Below are 23,343 nucleotides of genomic sequence, written 5' to 3' on the forward strand. Positions count from 1 at the left end.
ATACAGGGGGATTTCAGGATCAGTAATTGTCCCCTTAAACTTAAAATCTGGTTGTGCCACCTTTAGCAGCAATAACTGCAACAGAACGCTTCTGATAACTGGAGATCAGTCTTTCACTTATTTCTAGGACTAGGACTTGCTCCTATGCTTTGGATCATTCTCTTGCGGCATAATCCAGTTGCACTTGAGTTTCAACTTATGGACTGAAGACCGGACATTCTCCTTTAGGATTTTCTGGTAGACAGCAGAATTCATGTTTCCTTCAATTATTGCAAGTTGCCCATTCCCTGAAGCAGCAAAGCATCCCCACAAGATCACACTTCCACCACCATGCTTGACCGTAGGTATGATGATCTTTTTGTGAAATTTGGTGTTTGGTTTACTCCAGATGTAATGGGACCCCTGACAAGCTTTAATGTTCTTTTGGGTTAGCAGTGGTTTTCACCTCACCACTATTTGCCCAGTGTCTTTCTGATGGAGTCAGAACAGTGGAGTCATGAACAGTGACCTTTATTGATGCAAGAGAGGCCTGTAGGTCCTTTGATGTTGTCCTTGGCTCTTTTGTGATTTCCTGGATGAGTAGTTGCTGTGCTCTTGGAGGAATTTTGGAAGGTTGGCCACATCTGGGAAGGTTCACAACTGTGCCATTTGGAGATTATGGCTTTCACTGTGGTCCTTTTGAAATAGTTTAGTAACTTTCACATATATTGACTGATATATATTTCAATCATCTTCATTCTCATCATGGGGCAGTGGTAGATCAGTGGTTAAGTCATTGGGCTACTGATTGGAAGTTCAAACCACAGCACTGTCAAGCTGCCATTGTTGGGCCCTTGAGCAAGGCCCTTAACCCTCAACTACTCAGATGTATAAATGGGATAAATGTAAATTGCTCTGGATAAGACCAAATGTCATAAATGTATATGTCATAATTTCTGGAATTTCGGCATAGTGTGTTACTGGATAAAACCTTTTAATCAAATTGATGCTGTTGAAAAATTTCTGTTTAAGTGTTGATTTTATTTGCAGTTATCAGGCCTGGTTGCGTCCAGTTTAGCTGAACCCCATTATAAATACAGTTTCATAGATTCATAGATGAATACAGTTTCATAGGAATTAGTAACTACAGGGGCAAATACATTTTCACACAGGCCTAGTTGGTATTGGATAACATTTTTGCTTTAATAAATAATATTAGCATTAAAAACTGTATTTTGTGTTTACTCGGGTTGCCATTGTTTTAATTTCTGAAACAATTTAGTATGGGATATTCACAAAAAAAGAAATCAGGCAAATACTTTTTCACAGAACTGTTGCTCTGACATATGTGCAATGTGATTTAGCTGTGTTATTGCGTGAAATTTATACATTTAAAATTTATATCCTAAATTTTTATATTTCTGTAAAGCTGCTTTGTGACAATGTCCATTGAATTGAACTGATTGGCTATCTACTTCTGACTACTGCTTTAATAACCCCACATCACCTAACCAGGGGGTGTACATTCTGCAAGTCCAAAGGTTCAGCATTTTTTGTCATTACGCCACCTGTGTCGTTATCAGTTTCCTTTCAAATATAAAACATCTAGTTCTTTTTAATGCATTATAAATAGTACAGAACACAATGGTACAGTTAACATTCTAGACACAAGAGAGAAAACATCAAATTCCATACTCTATAGGCTGCACATCCTTTGGGCTGAGTTCTAACAGTTTGACAGTGATATAATACAGAGTAGGGTGAATTCTTGTCTATTGCTGTCATTATGATTGAACTGGAGGATTTATGCACAGAGAACAAAGTCAAAGTGCCATAAATGACTGCTGTTCGCAAGGAAACGCCTAATCTCACCATCTGATCCTCATTGGGAGTACAACGAGGCAATGACCAGAGGCTTTTTTCCCCACTTGACAATCTGTCAGTAAATACAGGTAAAATGGCAGTTTTGCTTGTTTTTAAGCTTTTGAATATAAAATTATAAGTGCAGGCTAATATTCTGAATTGTAAGTATTTGTGCGAGTATGTGAGAATTTGTGGATTTTTGTCATATTTTGCTCTATTCTCTTTGGCTATACATGGCAGGAGCGGTTCTGGTTATGTAAAAATATTGTCTATGCCATATAATCAAATATATAAATGTACTGAAGATTCACAGAAGGGTTTATCATATGATTTCTGTAGGATGTGTCTGTGTGGATAAAACCGATTTCATATTGATGTGTCTTAATGTCCTTATTTACAAGTTGTTGTTTTTTTATTCTCATGTGTCGCTTAACCAGGGGGAGGAAAGAACTCAGTCATGGTGGTCTTAAGACAGGTAATTATTCTAGAACACCTGCTTTCAAATGTAATTATTAAGTTTGTCATAATTAATTTATAAGTTTATGATTATTTGAAATTGAAAGTTTATAAAATTTGTGTCAATTATCTAAATGATATTTTTATGTCCTTACTGTTTAGGATACTTATAAGAGGATTTGTTTGATAATGGAATGTTTTGTAGTAGTATAGTTAGCCCACTCAACTTGTTGTGTGGTAATGTTGAACATTTCAGCTTTGAATGATTGGTGAACATTTTCAACATTACAACATTTGAACTGCTTTTCCTTACTTCTTACGACTATTAAAAATGACCAGATGATGTAAAACTTTCACATATACTCTAATTGATGTGTTGGTGATTTTTTAAAATCTTCTATTTCCATTTTGCTTTAGGGCGATTATGTGTGGGTGGACACTAGCGTAGGTGTGCCAATCGGGGCTGAGGTCAGAATCTCAGAATCAGGCCAAATTCACCTCATAGATGATGAAGGAAAGGTAATATCACCCATCAGAGTTCTACTGATTCAATGTGTCAGATGTGTGACAAAGCTGAATGTTTTATGTCGTAATGTAAATCCCAGGAGCACAAGGTCAAGAAACAGGACAGCTCCCTGAAGCACATGCATGCCTCATCCATTAATGGCGTAGACGACATGATTCGGCTGGGCGACCTCAATGAGGCTGGCCTGCTCAGGAACCTTCTGATTCGCCACAGGGAGGGAATCATCTATGTGAGTGACTCAGCTGCAAGTGACAGTAAAATAAAAACAGTGCACTGCTCAGTGAATTACTGAATGAAAGTTTCTGTCTGTGTAAGGTGAGTTACCTGCTTGTCACAGACTTTGCCCTCAGTGGTTAATAGCAGGTCTGTTTATCTCCATAGGAACGAATATGCCTCTGTTTGTTCAGAAGCTCACACTGGCTGTATTACAGCACATATCTGTGTAGCCACCAGTCCTATTTCCTTATATAAAGTTTATTTCCCAGCAACAGAGGGAGTGTCACAGTTATAAGTTTCTTATGAGGAAATATTTCTTGAATTTATTCAGGATTCACCATACAAAATAAAGTAGTGCTAAAGAATACTTTTTAAAACACACTTTGGGAAAATTATGATAAAAGTTTTGGCATTTGTTTTCTATTATAATGGAAATTAAAGACATTCTGTGTATTTTTCTTATGACCATTGGTGGTGCTGTTGTACTTGGTTCCCCAAATATCTGAAACAATCTGCCTTAAAACATTTGTTAACATCAAATAATCTGATGTGGATCCTAAAAAATACCTTATTTTGATGTCTTTTTATCTTTGAAATGCTGGGAGGATGGGGCGGAGTCAGCCTAGTTATACCAACCTCTCCTCCCCTGTGTATAGGTGACTATATACTTTTGTGACACATTGGCTTTACTTTCTCTTTTCTCAGACATACACAGGGTCCATTCTAGTGGCAGTGAACCCGTACCAGCTGTTGCCACTATACACTCTAGAGCAGGTGCAACAGTACACAAACCGCCGTCTAGGTGAGCTGCCCCCACATGTGTTCGCCATTGCAGACAGCTGCTTCTTTAACATGCGCCGCAACCGCCAAGACCAGTGCTGCATCATCAGGTCAGTCAAACACACTCCTATTACTGTGCTTAGTCTGAGGTCACCCTCAAAAGTGTTTGGGTGTCAGTGGGCAGTTTGTTGAATTTCTGCTTATGCATCACTGGTGTTTTACAGTAGCTTAATTCCAAATAGCAGCCCAATAAAAATATAATAATAAATTGAATTAAATAATAAATTGAATTAATTTAAATAATAAATGTCATGAATTTGATCAAATGTAATAATAAATTGAACTGTTTTCTGCATGTTGTGAATAGGATAGAGGGTAGTTCTGTTTTACCCTTTTAACCATCAGGAGTTGGTTGTCGTACACTAGCAAAATGTTCCAAAAAAATTATGTGTTACATTCCAAATAATTGTGTGTGGCCAAAAAAATTATTTGGTACATTCTTAAAAGAAAAGAATGTACTGGTTTGCTCAGGAATAACAAAAGGCCCAATTACTACAGAAATTAACTGTGATGGATGGCAGAAGAATTCCTACCCTGCTGAATAAACACCCTTTCACAACAGTTGGCCAGATTAAGTACACCCTCCTTAGTTATATATGTCAAAGTCAACAATCAAGAGAAGATTTCACCAGAGTAAATGCAGAGAGTTTGCCAAAAGCACCCTTAGGTTTTGCCTGGTTTCCCACTGAAGCTAAGTAGGGTTGAGCATGGCCAGTACCTGGATGTGAGACCTCCTGGGGAAAACTACGGTTGCTGCTGGAAGTGATATTAGTGAGGGCACACACCCTGTGGTCTATGTGGGGCCTAACACTCCAGTATAATGACAGGGACACTATACTGTAAAAACAGCACCGTCTTTCAGATGAGACGTTAAACTTCTCGTAAAAGGGTAGGGGTATAACCCAGGTGTCTTGATGAAATTCCCCCATTGGCCCTTATCTATAATGGCCCCCTAATAATCTCCATCCTTAAATTGGCCACATCATTTTCTTCTCCTCTCCACCAATAGCTGGTGTGTGTTGGGCATTCTGGCATACTATGGCTGCCGTCGCATCATCCAGGTGGATGCTACACACTGGTGGTGGTTTGAGGAGACTACCGCCCTAAACAATATAAAGCGCTTTGAGTGTCTAGAAAAGTGTCTAAGGGAATTTAACCAGCTGTGACTAAACTCCAAATACCGTACACAAAAATAAATCCTCATGTTTGTGAGAGGGGCATTAGTGCTAATTCTCTGGAGGCATATGGCCTATTAGAATTGAGGCATACGCCTATTAGAATTGAAGGTGGCCTTGCTGGCACTCAAGTTTTTCCTGCCTGTTTTGAGACATCCTGATCTATTCAGACAACATAGTGATGGTCAGATACATAAACAACTAAGGAGGCATGAGTTTAAAATAAATGCCCGCCTCCTTACATGGGAAGCTCCTCAAGTTGGCTGACAGATGGCTCGCCTCATTGAGAGCAATTTACCTACTGAGCTGACAGTGATGCAGTGGACACTCTGTTGAGGCAGTGCATATGCCCAGGGGATTGGAGCTTTCAACCAGAGTTGGTGCAGCAGATCTGGGAAATTTGGCCAGGCACAGATGGACCTCTTTGCTATACAGAGTAAATACACTGTGAACTGTGGCTCTCCCTAGTGGAACAAAACAGCCCTTTGGAACAGGGAACAACTAGCCCTTTGGAACAACTAGCCTCAAGGCCTACTACATACATTCCAACTTCTATCACTGCATTCAGAAATTGAACCAAAGGTCTCCTAATGGAATGGCCAGCAAGAACTTGTTTCCTATGATGCTAGCGCTAGTGGTTGGGACAGCCTAGAAACTCTCTCCCTGGATAGCCTCATTGTCACAGATGAATGGAGAGGTGTGGCACCCCCAACCAAGCTATCTCTGCCTATCTTTTTGCCTCTTGGAGCAGTGGGTTGCTTGCTGACAACGTTGTGGCAGTCTAGGAAATGATTCTAGAACAGTAGAAGGCTTTGAGAGGGCATTGTATGCTCTCAGTTGGAAACTGTTCTAAAAATGTTGTGCACCCCATGAATTGGACCGGGTGTGAACGGAGCATCTGAAGTTCTAGCCCTTTTTGCAGGGGCTCATGGACAGTGGCAAGTTGCCACCTATGCTAGTAGTGTATGAGGCCATTTTCTGGCAGGTCATCACCAGGGCTAGAAGTGGAACCACCACAGACCCAATAAATACTGAACATTTTGCCATACATGCGCACATGCACTAGAGGATATCCAGCTGAGGTGGCTGTGGCTCAGGTGGTAGAGTGGGTTGTCCACTAATCGTAGGGTTGGTGGTCCGATTCCCGGCCCACATGACTCCACATACTGAAGTGTCCTTGGGCAAGACACTGAACACCAAGTTGCTCCTGATGGCAAGTTAGTGCCTTGCATGGCAGCTCTGCTACCATTGGTGTGTGTGTGTGTGTGTGTGTGTGTGTGTGTGTGTGTGTGTGTGTGTGTGTGTGTGTGTGTGTGTGTGTGAATGGGTGAATGATACACAGTGTAAAGTGCTTTAGATAAAAGTGCTATATAAGTGCGCTTTTTACCATTTGCCATATCCAGGTGAGAGACAACCCCATGGCTCTTTTTCAGAGTTCACAGAATCATAGTTACATCCCCAACTAGTGTTTAGAGCTGTTTAGCTATATAAATAAGCTGGTTGAATTCGATCCTTTACATTTCAGATTTTGTAACATTAAAGAATATTAAAACGTGATGTATCTTGTATATTTGTGTCATATTCTCAGTCTGTGTTTTGTGAATTTGTGTATGTCAGTGGGGAGTCTGGTGCAGGAAAGACAGAGAGCACCAAACTGATGCTGCAGTTCCTGGCAGCAGTGAGTGGACAGCGATCATGGATAGAGCAACAGATCCTTGAAGCCAACCCCATACTGGAAGGTAGTTCAGTCAACCCTTTACAGTGCATTTAGTAAAAAAGGAAATAATATTCTGTATCATTGTGTGTTTTTTTATGATGATGTGTAAATATTGGAAAAAAAAATCTTGTGTGTCTAGCCTTCGGTAATGCAAAGACCATTCGCAATGATAACTCTAGTCGATTTGGGAAATACATCGATATCCACTTCAGTAAGGGGGGATCCATTGAAGGAGCCCGCATTGAGCAGTACCTCCTGGAGAAATCACGTGTCTGTCGACAGGTAAACCTTGACAAATTGACACCAGGTTTAATTGTTTTGTTGTTAAATGGAGAGATGTGTAAATTACATTTGAAAACCTGTTCAGGCTCAAGAGGAGAGGAACTATCACATCTTTTACTACATGCTGTTGGGTATGCAGGCTGAACAGAAGAAAATTTTGTCTCTGGGTAATGCTGTGCAGTACAAATACCTGACCATGGTATGGTGCTATCATACATCAATTTTCATAACTGCAAAGATAATGGTTTGAATAATGGCTTACCTAGTCATTGTGATTTTAAATTAGGGCAAGTCCACTTCCTGTGAGGGGCGAGATGATATAAAGGAATATGCCCATTTTCGCTCAGCCATGAAGATCTTGACATTCACAGAGAACGAGTCCTGGGAAATTCACAAGCTGCTTGCTGCCATCCTCCACCTAGGCAACATGGACTTTGAGGGTGAGGAGGCTGTTAGTGGTTAAGGGTAAAAGTTTACAGGATCACATCATTGGATGTTCACTGTGATAATCCATAATAATAGCGTTTAAATTCAGGATTTCTGTTTTCATTTTTATTTAAGCCACCATTTCAAAAAATCTGGAAGGCTGTGAGATTATCACCTCTACCCATTTCACCATGGCTGCTCAGTTGTTGGAGGTAATTCTTAAATGAACTTTTATTAAAAGTATCCATTATAGTGAAATGCTCTTTGACATAATGTGACTTACTGGTTTCATATTTTTCTCTCCAGGTGGACATAAAGGTTCTAGATGTAAGTTTGACTCAGAGGTCCTTCATGACTAACAGAGAGAGTGTATCTAAACCTCTTTCCACAGACCAAGCAAGTTATGGCAGGGATGCCTTTGTAAAGGTAAGAACCCATTTTGTGATCATATAAAAATAAATGTTTGTTTTATTCCTATTAGCCAGCTCTGCTAACCATAAGGGTAATCTTTCTGCACAGGCCATCTATGGAAGATTGTTCGTGTGGATTGTGGAGAAAATCAATAGTGCCATCTACAAGCCATCCTCTGAGGAGTCCAACGATACCCGTCACTCAATAGGCTTGCTGGACATCTTTGGATTTGAAAACTTTGAGCAAAACAGGTTCTGTAAAAAAAAAAAAAATAGAAATGCATTGATACTATTTGTCTTATATTTGACTGGTATTATATTCTTTTATTCTTATATGTGTGCCTCTTTCTTTCAGTTTTGAACAGCTGTGCATTAACTTTGCCAATGAGCAACTACAGCAGTTCTTTGTGAAGCATGTCTTTAAGATGGAGCAGGAGGAGTACACCAACGAGAACATTGTGTGGAAACACATCGACTACATCGATAACCAGGGCACCCTTGATGTGCTGGCCAGCAAACCTCTCAACATTCTTTCTCTTATTGATGAGGAGAGTCATTTTCCTAAGGTACAATTTTAAATCCATTTATTATTAGCCTCAGATTATATAGAACATCTGCCATGTAAGTTCCTGTGGATGAGTTGTTACTTTAGAAATTATAACATATTAGAACTAGTGCGTTACTAGTATAATAATTAATAAAAACTCACTATGAGTTACAGCTTCAGCTACTATCAGAGCTGCTGATAGGTAGGAAAGTGTTGATGCTAATCAACACCACCTTATCAATCAGATTTAAGAATTAAACAGCACTGTGGTATAACTAGAAAATAAAGTATAATTATTTGTTATGTGATGACAAACAGAGTTTGCTTTGTAGTTATATACTGTATGTGCAATACTTTTTGGTGTGATTTTGTTTAATGTCAGGGCACAGATACCACCTTGCTGCAAAAGATGCAAAAGTGTCATGACAAGAGCAAAGTCTACATTCCGCCTAAGAACAATCATGAAATGAATTTTGGAATCAATCATTTTGCTGGGCCAGTTTATTATGACTCAAAAGGTAAATGGAAATAGGTAATCCATTACAAACAATAGATGAAATTTCTTGCTGTCTTGGAGCAAAATTGCTTCATTTTTCACAGGAAGTATTGAAATTTATTTAATTCTGCTCTTTTTTTTTTTTTTTAAGGTTTTCTGGAAAAGAACAGGGATGCTCTTAGTTCAGATCTCATCATGTTGGTGGACACATCTACCAATAAGCTGCTCAAACAGATCTTCCACAGTGATCTCTCCACCAATGGAAAGAACAGTGCCAACCCCAAAATGGTGATGACCTCCATGAGTTCATTGCGGGTAAGTTTAAGTTAGATTAACTCTTGCTTACTGTTATGATGATGAACATATTGCTAGAAGCTTTGGTGCTAATGCTGTTACACTTTCAGCAAATGACAGACACTAAGAAGCGAGTGCCCACTTTATGTGGACAGTTTCGTCAGTCTCTGGACTCCCTGATGAAAACTCTGACTGCATGCCAGCCTTACTTCATTCGCTGCATCAAACCGAATGACTTTAAGAAACCCATGGTAATGTCAGTGCAAAATAATCCAGTTATTCCTCTATATATTAAAGTGTAATTAAATAACTCTGTTTTGCTAGAGAAATGGGATGAATGTATTATGTTCTCTTTCTTGGTCACATGTTGGTTCCTGTATAATCCAGCTGTTTGACAGAGAGTTGTGTCTGCGTCAGCTGCGCTACTCGGGCATGATGGAGACCATTCGCATCAGGAAAGCTGGTTACCCGATCCGTCACACCTTCCAGCAATTTCTGGATCGCTATCGTGTCCTACTCAACTCCGTCATCTGTGACCCAAAAACGGTGAGAAATACTTGGCCTTTTAAATCTAGAGTAAGGACATGGTTAGAGTTTGAAGAGTTCAGCAAAAATGCACACTGTTATAAATGATGTGTTCAATCAAAAAACATTTTACTCTGTTCCAGGAGAGTGCCAAGGCATGCAGTGAGAGTATTTGTAAGAATGTGCTCAGTGCTGGTGATGACTGGAAAATTGGCAAAACCAAAGTGTTTTTGAAGGTAAGGTAATGTAACATGTCATGATCTAGGACTGTAGACTGTGATTTATTACCCAGTGTTTGAATCATCCAAACCCTCTTACAGGATTTCCATGATACCATGTTGGAGCTGAAACGGGACAAGGCCTTGAACGAGAAGGCGCTTGTTATCCAGAAAGTCCTGAGAGGATACAAGCACAGGTTAGCTATGCTTATAATCTTGAGAGGTTATAACCACAAAAATGTATACATTTAATATTGTCCTACGCTCATTATGCTAATCGTCCTGATTGCAGGAAACAGTTTCTTAAACAAAGGTCTGCAGCTGTGGTTGTGCAGAAGTACTGGCGTGGACACAAAGGCAGAAAACTCTATAAAGTGGTGAGTTATCAGGAGTTGGATAATATATTTGGCTTGAATGGTTCTCAGACAGTCATTTTTTTTAAACAAAGGCTATCTTTGGATAGGCATCTGAGTGTTGGCAGTATTTCTACAATGTGCTGATCCATCTGGTGATTTTATGCACAGGTCCAGTTGGGATATGCTCGTCTTCAGGCCACTGTGCGCTCTCGTCAGTTAGCTCGCCAGTACGAACTGGAGCGTAAGGCCACCTTGCTGCTGCAGGCGCAGATCCATACCTACTTTGCCAGGAAGGAATGGAAGCGAAAGAGAGCTGCTGTTATCCTCTTACAGGCTCATGTCAGAGGCATGCATTCCCGGAAAGCAGTTCAGAAGATGAAGAACGATGTGCGTTATTAACACGACAGCTTCTCCTGATGCTATTCACTATGCATAAATATTAATAAATACTGTATTAAACTGTACCTTCAGTATTCACCGGCTTTTCTATACATAAAAAACTATTGTCTTATTAATGGATATTTTTATGATGAAAAGCTCATAGTTAACTCATCATGTCTGTGGTTTGTAGGCCTTTTTGTCACTGCAGGATCGCAGGGCAGAAGAGTTGGCTTCTCTGCAGAGACAGAAGAAGCTAGAGGACATCCTCCGTCAGAAGAGAGAGAAAGAGGCTGCCGAACAGTCTGAGTTAATCAATGATCAGGAAATGGTGGACACAATCTTTGGCTTCCTGCCCAATATGGTGGGAGGGCAGGAGGGCCAGGCACCTTCAGGCTTTGAGGTCAGAAGCAAATATTTTAGATTGAATTGTAATTATGTAACTGTACATTTGAGCAGAATATCACCCTTTCTTTTTACTGTTCTGTGCTGACTATTGTTAGTCATATCAGCATTTTTTATAAGTGAAATAATATTTTAAGATAAAATAATCCACGTTTGTTCCTAGGATTTAGATGGAAAACGGACTATGTTGGAGGAAGTCGACCTTGATGATGCTCCTATGGTGGAAGAGCTTCCTGAGGAAGACTATGATGATCTAGATGAGTACTCATTTTCCAAGTTTGCATCTATGTACTTCCAGGGTGCTGCTACACCCACTCATGTGCGCCAGAGGCTGCGCCAACCACTGCTGTACCATGAAGAGGAAAATGATGTGGTGGTAAATAAGAATTTTGGTTCATCAGTCATGCAGCAGTTTGAAAGTGCTGCTGGACTTGCTGTAGCACTAAAAACTAAACAAATTTAATTGAGCTGCTCTTTTTAGGCTTCTCTAACAGTGTGGTGGATCATCTTGAGGTTTATGGGAGATCTTCCTGAACCAAAAGCTCAGAAAGTCCCAACAAGCAGATCAGCGATTGCTGATTACTCTCTACAGCAAGATGTGGTGTCCAGGAAAGACAGACGTCTCAGCCACATGGTTGGACTGGACCAGGTAAGTTACAACTCTACATGTGGCCTTAAGGGTTTTTTAGACTAAACGTGATTTCATTGTTTTTTAAAATTTTAATTTTAAAATTTAAATATTGTATAAAATTAAATTCTATTCTATTTAGTTTGTATAGTCCTTTTAACAATAGACATTGTCCAAAAGTAGCTTTCCATAAATCTGAATGTAGATTTTAGATTTCTAATTAGCAAGCCAGTGGTGACAGTGGCCAAGAACTTACATATATAGAGTAGTGATTACAGTTTACTTTTAGATGATAAAGTGTGTGTGTGTGTGTGTGTGTGTGTGTGTGTGTGTGTGTGTGTGTGTGTGTGTGTGTGTGTGTGTGTTTTTAAAGAAACTATTGAGAAACAAAAGGAAAGACTCTTCAGCCCCAGAAGTGCTGCCTCAGAACAGAAAGCAATCAACAGATCTGCTGCCAGGAAAAAGGAAAACATCAACCCTGACAGAGGAAGTTGTTCGAACCAGGAAACCTTCCTCCATACCATCAGAAGGTCCCAAAAACAGGAAGTCCTCTACTTTTGCTGATCTGCTGACCCGGAACAGAAAGACCTCCACCATCCCTGAACAAGGGTCATCAAATAGAAAGGCTTCCCGAAAACCATCCATCATTGAGGAGGAGGTATGGTACATACAACTGGTGAACTGACATCTTAATGTTTTTTAAGTGAATTAAAAGTTATTTTAAAATATTCAGTGTCCTAATTCATCCATTTCTGCATAAACAGCCAGAGGATGGCACTGAGGTTTCCAAACCACCCACTGTACAAACTATTACCGAGGAAGAAGAGAACATGATTGAGGAAGGGTTCACCTTGGACCGTCCACTCACATCTCTTGAAAAGTTGCATATCATTGTAGGATATGGTATTGTCAGACGTGACCTCAGGTGGGCGACTTCAAAGAAAATGTTAATGATTGTATGAAACAAGCCAAATTCTTATGAACTACTTCTTTTTTTTCCTGAAATACTGTATAGGTTCTAAGAAGTGTAGCACTGGGTTGGTGACTGCACATTTATACACATTGGGTTTCTATTTCTTAGAGATGAAATCTACTGTCAGATTTGTAAGCAACTCCAAGAGAATGGGAATCGCAGCAGCTTCTACCGAGGTTGGATCCTTCTTTCTCTTTGCCTGGGCATCTTCCCTCCCACTGAGCACTTCATTAAGGTGAGTCAGGCACTCCCACCTCATAATCGTAACATAGTTAAATGGACTTAGTTAAGTTACAAGTTCCTTATTAGTCAAGTTTCCTCTTATCAGTACCTGCAAAGCTTCATTCGTCTTGGGCCTGTTGGATATGCTCCATACTGTGCAGAAAGACTGAGGCGCACTGTGGCCAATGGTGTGCGTGGAGAGCCTCCAAGCTGGCTTGAGCTACAGGTAAATAGTATTCTACCATATTGCTTTTTTTTTTTTTTTTTTTTTTTTTTTTAATAAATGAACATATGTGCTCTTAGAGTACCTCACTAGTTCTTCGGGATAGCCACAGTTTCACCAAAATGTTCTACTTGGAAATGTCTTTGAAAAGGAAACGCTGTTGTATGATTCTACGTAAAACCTTTCATCAAGACATACAAACCCAGGAAACCTTTTGGGAACAGTTTTTATACAATCATTCACACAATGCAGACTTTAAACCAGAACCAACATACACACATTAGCTGTTGTATTCTGTCTTGAGTGGCACAACAGAAAAACATTTGCCCTGTCATCAGGAGATGTGTGTTTGAATCCCAATGGTACTGCTACAATCTGTGGGTTGTACAAGAGCACATAATTGGAACTGTCCTCTGAGTGGTTAGGGAGGCATTATGCTCTGGTGTCAATCAGTTTAACACTAGCCAATCATAGACATCTGTAAGCACATGTGCGTATATGAACAAGAGCAGTTATTGTTTTCTTCAGATGTGTTTAGCTGCACTGTAACGAGGAGGACTTTTTTTTTTTTTTATGACATGGCAAACCTATGAATGCCTTCGAGGCATTAAAAGAATCTAACAAATATTTTAATATACTGCTATAAGTAATATAATTATTGTTCTCATACATTGTTCTCATAAGTTCTCATACAGTTGTTCATTTGAATATTCCACTGTGGTCAACATTATGCATCTCAATCATCTACAACTGTTGATCTGTTCAACTGTTCATTCCAAACTCTTGAGTAGTATTGTATTGACCTTGTAGAAAATCTACTCTGAAGCATAATGAATAATGTACCTACTTTTATTATTTTATTTTTTTTAGGCAACCAAGACTAAGAAACCCATGGCCATCTCTGTGACTCTTATGGATGGACGAACTCTCAGTCTGCCTGTGGACTCGGCATCTACTTCTAAAGAAGTCTGTCAGATTCTCTCACAGAAAATTAAACTACAAGACACATTTGGCTTCTCTCTTTATATGGCTGTTTATGACAAGGTATGTTATATCTCTGGTATTCAGTATTTTAACTAAGGTTATCCAGACTGCTCAATTAAAGTATATTCTTGTGTGCCCTAAGGTATGGTCTCTCGGCAGTGGACATGAGCATGTGATGGATGCTATATCACAGTGTGAGCAGGAGGTGAGGAGGAAGGGTGGGCAAGAGCAACATGCCCCCTGGCGTCTCTACTTCCGCAAAGAGATCTTCACCCCCTGGCATGACTGCAACCTGGACAGCATCAGCACAGACCTCATCTACAGACAGGTCATTAGAGGACTGAAGTATGGCGAGTACCACCGTGAGAAGGTAAGTGAGCATGCTTTGACACTGTTTGATGGTGCATAGATGGATAGGATAATATCTGTTAGAGTGGAGTCACACTGCATAGACACCACTGTTCATTAGTGATCTAATTTGTTCATTATTAAGGTTTTCTTTCTGCATTATTTAGGAGAAGGATTTCTTAAAGGAAAAAGGATTAATCCAAGGGTTGACCTAAGAGGTTTTTTTTTTTTTATTATGGAGAAACGAAAAACCTAAATAGTTTAAACGTTTTGATGTGGAATAGTTTCAATTAGAACATAAAAAGTGAGGTATTTGCTTTACAGTCTTTTAGGACAGTCAAATACACTTAGCAAAACAGCTGTATAAACTCAAACTGACTGTAACACATGCGATATAGGGACTAATTACTGTGTTTTACCATCTGTCACAGGAGGATGTAGTTGTCCAGTTGGCGGCGAAGCATTTCTTTGTGCAGTATAACTCAGACGACAGTATAGAGAAGGCAAAGAGTGTTGTTCAGGATTGTGTTACCTCTAAGCTACTGGAAGATAAGTCAGAGACCAAATGGATTCAGATGGTTCACACAGCACATGTTCAGGTATGGCAGATATTTATGTGCTCGTCATTATCTGAGTGTTGTCAATGAAAAGTAGTTAAGCAAGTATTACTGTGAAGCTTTGACTGAAAAACAGGAAGTTGCACAGTAACTGCTAGGTTTTAATTTTATCTATCAGGGTCCATATATAAATTCAAAGACCAAAGTTGATCACGTAAAAGCAGAAGTGGTGGACTTTGCACGGCAGAAGTGGCCAATGTTCTTCTCAAAGTTCTTTGAGGCTTCCAGGATTTCAGGTAAAAACAGTAATGGAACGAATGTGTTATTGTAAAGAAAATGTGCATCAAAAGGATATTTACATCACATTTGATATTAAACATTTCCAGGTCCTTCCCTACCCAAGAACAAATTTATCATAGCTATCAACTGGACCGGAATAACCTTCCTGGATGAACGTGAGAGGAAGTTTCTAGAACTCTCCTTCCCAATGGTGAATGCCATAAACACCAAGAGGTAGATCTCTCCCCAAATAATTTAAGACAGATATATCTTCAACAGATCCACAATTACAAAAATGGACTGTCATCAACTTATTTGAGCATGTGATTTGATCCTGTTTTTGCTCCTTCTCTTCCTCATCCTAGAAGCCAGTCTGTGTGTCTGTTTACTCTGAAAGGAGACTTCACGCTAAATGCTATCCATGCTGCAGACATTGTTGATCTGGTGGTTCTGTTCCAGGCTGGCCTGACAGAGAGGTCTCAGTATGCTGTGGCTCTGCAGGAGGTCAACAGGCAAGGTCAGCCATTTCTAAGATCCTAGACCGTTGCTAGATAGCTTTTAGGCCTGTTAGATCCAACTGTCACTGATGTCTGAGTCCCAAATCTATGCAGATATACTTGGTTTCATGCAGAATTTATACAGAACATGAACCTCAAAGCTTCCAAAGTACTTTTTATTCTCAGATACACATTTATATAGTAGTGGTGCACAGCAATGATATAGGTATAGGAGCTAGCTGTCTGACTAGCATTGCCTTGGTTCCATGCAGTCACATTCTTGTGTCTGATATCATATTGCCTATAAGAGAGAACCTGCAAGCATTGATGAGGGATTTTATAGCACTATAGTCAAAATAATTATTTTATTTTCATATTATATCATATTATTTTCATATTTTGTCATTTGTGCAGCAGCAGTATTTTTGCAGCAATAATTCCAGGGGATTTTTTTTCTCTCTTTCAGATGATCCTACCTTTCTTAGTTTCAAAAAAGCAGAGCTTATCCTCCTTATTAAAGACAGTGAATTTTCTGCAAACCATGGCTGGGTGAAGGGACAGAATGAGCGAACTGGACAAAAGGGGGCAGTACCTACAGATGCCATCTACATTCTACCTACTTCGACTAAACCCAGTAATGAACTCTTGGTGAGGATTTTCTGAGTAATTCACAAACTACACCACAAGGCCACCAAAAAATGATTTCCTTTAACAACATCATGTATGATGACCTGTGTATTATTAACCATTTTTAATAGTCATTTTTAAATCTGGGATGCTGTTCCATTGAATTTAATAGGATCAGAAGACCATGACTTCTTGGCCTGTAAAATAGTGAACACTGTTCAATGATTGTGGCTGATTTGTTTGTTCAGAGTTTGCTCAGCATGTCCCCAGATCAGAGAAAGAATATGATTAACGACACTCTCAAAGGAACCATTACAGACAGAGTACCTCCTGCGACACTTAAAGACTTCTCCATTGAGTACTTCAGGTATCTCCAGAAACTGCTCTCCATTATTCACTATTTTTATAGAATTAAAAATTAACTTGTCATTAGAAATGTCGAAATAACAAAGGATTTTCCTCCTTGTAGTATGACATTTTTAATATGCTGAAATTTTGGTAGCCACTTAATCACATTAACCAGCTATTTTGATACAATGATCATGCGCATATATTGCTTCTTTTTCCTCAGACCTCCCACTAAAGATGTGAACAGGCAGGTGATTTCTAAAAATGCGCCACCTGAAAGGCTATGGGCAAACTCCAGGGAGCCCATCAGACAGCCCCTGCTTAAGAGACTGCTGGGGAACCCAGAGCTCAGCCATCAGGCCTGCCAGGCCTTCACTGATATCCTTTACTTATCAGAGACATGCACAATCTGCACCTGAAATTAAAGAGAAAAAAAAAAGTCTAGGTGCTATTTCATAAATGTTTTCACCATAGTGTAGGTTCTACAGTGTAAATCTCATTAAATAAACAAATCTCATTAATCATGCAGTTTGATACATGATTATTGAAATGAATGAGGAAAGAAGAAATTTTCTTTTTAGCTGAGTAGCTGAGAAACTCATGCACCATCTCAATTTGCAGTTAACCATTCATTCCTAAACAACATATTTAAATTGAATTTGCTTTAAATAGTAGTGAAGTGTTCCATTTACTTTGATTAAACAATATATAAACATTATTGTGCATTTTGGATTTGCAAGAGGCCTATATCATAAAAATAACTATTGATATACGTATACACGCCTAGCTAAGATGATAGGCCAGACATTATTAGTAGTAAGTATTCTTTGGTAGAAGTAATAATACATCTATGCAGTGGTTATAAGTTCCTTTACGAATCCCTTGTGTACCAATCCTCAAGTACATGGGTGACTATCCTACCAGACAAATTCAGAGTCCACTGGAGCTCACAGACCAAATCTTTGAACCAGCCACTCAGAATGAAGCACTCAGAGATGAGATCTACTGCCAGATCATGAAGCAAATGACAAGCAATAACAACCGGTAAGGAAAACCACATGTTCGTGGAGAACAGATGTAATATCTGGCTCTTTTAGTGTTCTGTAAATTTGGTATACAATCTGAATGAAAACCTTGGAATATGTCCTGTTTAAATTGCACATTTACTGTTATAAATGGACAGTTGCACAAGGTTATGAAATAGCTCGGTCACAGATGGCCTGGTGAACTTGATTGTATCAGAAACCTTGGTTGGTACAAACAATCTTCAAACTTTAACCTGGTTCAAATCCAACTACAATAAATCCAACTTTGTGATGCATTTCTTCATTAAAAAAAAAAAAGTATTAGAAGCAGTGGTGAGTAAACGTAGTTGGACATTTGCAATGTCAGTCAAACTACCTCTTCCTGTGTAAGTGGCCTTGTACTTGTATAGTGATGAACAGTAAAAGTGTGCCACTTTGTAGTTACAGAAGTATCATACCAGGTGAAGTTAATAGATATTAATTTGAGTATATGCTATGTTTTGACTCTCAGGCACAGCATGGATCAGGGTTGGCAGTTGCTGTGGCTGTGTTGTGGTCTGTTCCCCCCCAGTAATTCATTGCTGAAACATGCCCAGCGCTTTCTGGACACCCGGCGGCGGGAGGCACTGGCCTCTGATTGCCTACGTAGACTGCAGGGTGCTCTGAGGTACACACACCTTCATGATACACCATGCACAATGTAGGAGACCTAGCTTAGACCTGTTTGTGTTTAGGTTAAAGTCATGATGAAACCACATTGACTGATGAATAACTACGTACTCAACTACATACAAGTATTAGATAAACTGATTTAGAAACAAATTGATTGTGATAAAACCGTGCAGTTTAAATTCCACATCAGTAAGTTTAGAATGGAGGCTCCTTTCAGTCTTTGACAAAGTGGTTTTAGAGCTAAAGTCCTGGTCTTTAAGACCAAAAACATCTCTAAGAGCATGTTTGTTACATTCCTCAGCCACTACCTTATAAGATAATGACCAAATTGTCCTGCAATTTTAGCCCAAACACAGTAATGCAGCTGAATAAATTGTTGAATAAATTGTTGCTTCCTCAGAGTCTTCTGTCATTAACTGTAGCACTGATGTTAACCTCAAACTTGTCAGTCCTTAAACATGATATTATTGTATTGACATATCAACATAACTATTTGTGCAGCGTTCAGAACTTGTATGCGTGCCAGGAAAATGTCAGTGGGTCATGATATCCAGTGTTAAATACCAAAATCACATCTGATCTGCTTGACATGCAGCTCAACTCAACACTCCAGACATATAAGACTAAAAATAACAAGACATAGTTGACAAGTTTGATATTTATATATTTGATTATTATATACACACTATCTACATTGCATATCACATAAGGACCTTGTGTGTGTATTCTTTCTCTAGAATGGAACCTAGGCAGCTACCGCCTCACCAGATCGAGTTGGACGCCATTCAACAGAACCGTGTTAAGATCTTCCACAAAGTCTTTTTCCCTAATGACACAGAGGAGGTAATGCAACACAAAACTACCACATTATTAGATAAACTAACAAATGAAGCAAGGGAACTGTGTGTAAATCTGGCACCCAGTGATGTTGAGATCCCTCTTTTCTGAACAGTTATTTGAAGTCGCAACTAACACCAAGAACCGAGATCTGATCAAAACTATCACCTCTAAACTCGGGCTGATCTCAGACGATGGCTTCAGCATCTTTGTAAAAACACCAGACAAGGTGTGTGCCAAGACCGTTGCTCGTGATTATCTACTAGTTATCACTAGTGATTATTTATCTATTCCATGATATTAAAGAGTCACCTTGCATGTTAACTGGCAGTTGGCTTCCTTTGTTTTGGCCAGGTTCTGAGTTTGAATGAGGCAGAATACTTCCTCGACAGTCTGAGAAAGATGACCGACTGGTCCAGAAAAACTAAGATGGTGAAGGATGGTAAGTTCATGGTAATATATAAAGGCTGCTCAAATGTCATGAGATGCCTTGCTTTGGATCTAGGTTTATTCAGTTAAAATTTGTGAAGGTCCAGTTTGTTTAAAGATTTTTTTGCATTTTTCTAGCTTTCCTAAAACTAAGCTCTGGATAACATGACCGAATGATTACAACTGTTACTTATTAATGCTTAACCTTTAGTGATTAGTTTATGGTTATAAATAAGACTCTTAAATTTGAAGTAGTTATGTTGTGCTTCGTAGTGGTGCTTTATGTTACAATTTACCAATGCCATGAACTCTGAATAGATGTAATACATTTACATACATTAATGTGACTTGATAAGCTGCACCACAGGATCTGCTACTGAAGCTGCATTGGTTCATGTTTAGAAATCTTGAGTCGCTAAACTAAGGCCATTTTGTCATATATTGAATGTACAGGTGTTTTTTTTTTCTTCTAGTTTTCTGGGTTCACATTCACAACGTGGTCCACCAGTTAGTGGCCCCCAGTTTAAAGGATTACAGTAGAAATAATCCTTATGGATTTATTCTGCAGAGTGCTTGTTTTTTTCTTCAATTGAAGTACAATGTAATCCCCACAAAAGTTTAACCTCAATGAAAAGCACAATAACCAGTCAAAGTTGCAGTGATTATATGTCATGTGCTTACATGGTTGTGCTTAAACTGCAGGAGGACCAGTGAACATTTCATACCAGGTGTATTTCATGAGGAAATTGTGGTTCAACGTAATCCCTGGCAGAGATCAGGAAGCAGATTGTATCTTCCACTATCCCCAGGTGAACTCCGTTCGTCTTCCCCCCCTTTTTTTTTCTTTCCAACCACATATGATTAATCTAATTCTAACCTGAGGAAGCTATGATCTGAGGAATCGGTCAGCTTGATGATGTTACTCGTTAACCGACACTAATTCTATTTGCACACAGGAGTTGCCCAAGTATCTGCGTGGGTACCACCACTGCACTAAAGAGGAAATGGTGCAGCTGGCCGCTCTCCTCTTCAGGGTGAAAGTGGAAAATGATAAGACTCAGTTAGTCATGATCACTAAGATGCTGAAAGAGCTTGTGCCCAATGATCAGCTAAAAGCCATGTCAGCTGAGGACTGGAAAAAGGTAAGAAATGCTGGCATTATGCATGTCATTGTTTCTTATTATACCACAGTACTGCTGAATGCCCAATGCTGATAGGTCAGAGGATGTTCATTTTCTATAACACCAGCTATAACTGGAGTTCAGATGCAGGTTAAATCACAGATTCAGAGCTCATTCTAACATGTTAGTGTTTCTGTAGTAACAGCTGATACAGAGACTTGTATGGTGGATGCTCCACATAAATAGATTCAAAGACATTTAAAGATGTTAAATGATAAAAAGATGTATTTTTGGAAGGAGTCTCCAGTTTCAGTTATGTAACAGTCAAAGGTAAAGTTGTAACTTAAAATTTTCCAAGAAAGGAGAGTCTTCAGGATAGACTGCTTTCCAGTTTCTCACTGGCATGACAAGCTGCATTTTTGTCTTATTTACTTTAGAAAGAATAAAGACAGGCTGGTGAGGGGACTGTTTATATATATATATATATATATATATATATATATATATATATATATATATATATATATATATATATATATATAGCTATTAAAACATAAATGATGGCAGCAACTTGGTTTTGGAGATGTTCTATAACATTTAATGTAACTATAAACAGATAAAATATGCAACTAAATATAATATTGTTAGTGTTGGTGTACTGCTCCTACTGTGTTTTTCTTTCTTATCTCATTTTTCATTATCTTCGGTTATTCACTTACACATTTTTCAATATTTTCCTCTATGTATCGTTCCATAGTGAGCACAAATTTCATGTAATATGCTGTTCTTTAATCCCTCTACTGTAGAGTATTACTGCTGCTTACAACAAACAGGGAAACATGACAGCGGACGACGCCAAGGTAGCCTTCCTGAAGGTCATCTTTAAGTGGCCCACATTTGGCTGTGCCTTCTTTGAAGTGAAGGTAATGAAATGTGACCCTACTAAGTCAGATGCCTACTAAGTCAGTGCTGATTTTCATGTTGTGAATTCATACCTACTCTGTGTAAAATGTTCTCTAAATGCAGCAAACATCTGAACCCAACTTCCCTAACATTGTGAGGCTTGCCATCAGCAAACAGGGGGTTACAATCATACATCCTAAAACCAAGGTAAATGTCATTTTCATTGCTTTAATTCATACAAGTTTCAAATAACCAAAAAAGTTGTGTTTGTTGTTCAGATATAGTTTTGTTGTTTCCTTGTAACTATCAGATAGATATTTGCATTAGTATTTTCTAGCTTGTGATTTTTATGAATCAGTTAGTAAATATTTCCGGTTCATTTTTAAGGATGTCCTAGCGAAACACCCATTGAATATGATTGCAAACTGGTGCAGTGGGAGCACATACTTCCACATGACTATAGGCAATTTGGTCAAAGGAAACAAGATTCTGTGTGAAACCTCCCTGGTGAGTAATACAGTTTGCTTCAGTCCCTTTGGCCCCACAGCCTTTTCAGGTTTTAAATGGTTTTTGCAATATTTAATCTAATTATTTTGATCTCTCTCGCTCTCTCTCTTTTTAAATTTTTTACTTCATAAGGGCTACAAAATTGATGATTTGTTGACATCCTATGCCACCATGTATCTGAACGAGAGAAGAGCACCAAGAGCGAGGAATCACCGCATGAACTGAACCCTGATGTGACCTGGAAAAATTATGAAATTATTTTATTCTGCCTTTAAACATACACACTTTCACTTCCAATCTTTATATTTGCCACATAGGATCATACATTATGTACTTAAACAAGCTTGATATGAATATTAAGTGATATGTTCAGTAATTAAAATCCTCTTACTGCGTATGATTTAAGATCTTTCAGATTCGCCTTTTCCTCTTCCGGTTATTGGTAAGATGTTTAAAGTGAATCTGTTGTTCTTTTTCAAAAATCATTTATTTATTTATTTCCAAATGAAAAGAACAATGTATTGCTATACTTTATGTCACTCCCAAAATCGGCTCTTAAGATATAACATCATTTAAATTTGCTTAGACCATGAATATATAATACAGTACTATGAAATAGTGATTATTTGTTTCCTAAACTAGCGGTTTGTATAAATGTATTTGCACTTTTATCTTAATGAAAGAGTTGCTTTAGTAAAAATGGCCAAATAAAAAGAACATGACTCAATGCTTATTGCTTATATTAACTCTTATTTATAGGATCATACACCAAGTGAAGGATCATTCAGAGTGATGTCTGGGGAGTTTATTTAACTTATTGTGTATTCAAAAATAAAACTTTATTATTAACAGTGTGTGGGAACACTGAGGAGTTTGTCATGTACCAAAAGTAGACTTGCCGGCTCTTCTGCTTTTGTGTGACTCTTCTTTATTCCGGTTTAAATGGTCACATCACACTGTTTTGTTTCAGAGCAAAAACATGGGCACAGTATAAAGGGGGGGTGTTAAATGCAGAGGTTTGGATCTAGCCCAATTAAAACTTGGCAGTTTATTA

At 38.7% G+C, this 23,343-nt stretch overlaps 1 protein-coding gene across 1 annotated transcript; it reads left to right on the forward strand.

The window, feature by feature from the left end:
* The first annotated feature begins 1,755 nt into the window (after window positions 1-1,755).
* Window positions 1,756-23,143, forward strand: LOC108271983 (unconventional myosin-VIIb). The gene is made up of 48 exons (XM_053683528.1): window positions 1,756-1,931; window positions 2,280-2,317; window positions 2,716-2,817; window positions 2,904-3,053; window positions 3,746-3,930; window positions 6,673-6,794; window positions 6,912-7,054; window positions 7,140-7,253; window positions 7,341-7,494; window positions 7,616-7,692; window positions 7,787-7,906; window positions 8,000-8,142; window positions 8,246-8,456; window positions 8,820-8,955; window positions 9,085-9,248; window positions 9,338-9,478; window positions 9,615-9,773; window positions 9,896-9,988; window positions 10,073-10,167; window positions 10,263-10,347; window positions 10,495-10,713; window positions 10,898-11,107; window positions 11,273-11,485; window positions 11,591-11,758; window positions 12,111-12,395; window positions 12,502-12,662; window positions 12,819-12,945; window positions 13,039-13,158; window positions 14,026-14,199; window positions 14,282-14,509; window positions 14,919-15,086; window positions 15,223-15,340; window positions 15,431-15,557; window positions 15,689-15,840; window positions 16,287-16,468; window positions 16,696-16,814; window positions 17,019-17,173; window positions 17,686-17,839; window positions 18,332-18,487; window positions 19,230-19,335; window positions 19,445-19,558; window positions 19,684-19,771; window positions 20,461-20,567; window positions 20,715-20,900; window positions 21,686-21,802; window positions 21,906-21,989; window positions 22,170-22,289; window positions 22,422-23,143. The coding sequence occupies exons 2-48, from the start codon at window positions 2,300-2,302 to the stop codon at window positions 22,512-22,514; spliced, it is 6,663 nt and encodes a 2,220-aa protein (XP_053539503.1). The 5' UTR covers window positions 1,756-1,931; window positions 2,280-2,299; the 3' UTR covers window positions 22,515-23,143.
* The last annotated feature ends 200 nt before the right edge of the window (window positions 23,144-23,343 follow it).

This window comes from Ictalurus punctatus, chromosome 11 (genome assembly GCF_001660625.3).
Source record: "Ictalurus punctatus breed USDA103 chromosome 11, Coco_2.0, whole genome shotgun sequence".
NCBI classification, from domain to species: Eukaryota; Metazoa; Chordata; class Actinopteri; order Siluriformes; family Ictaluridae; genus Ictalurus; species Ictalurus punctatus.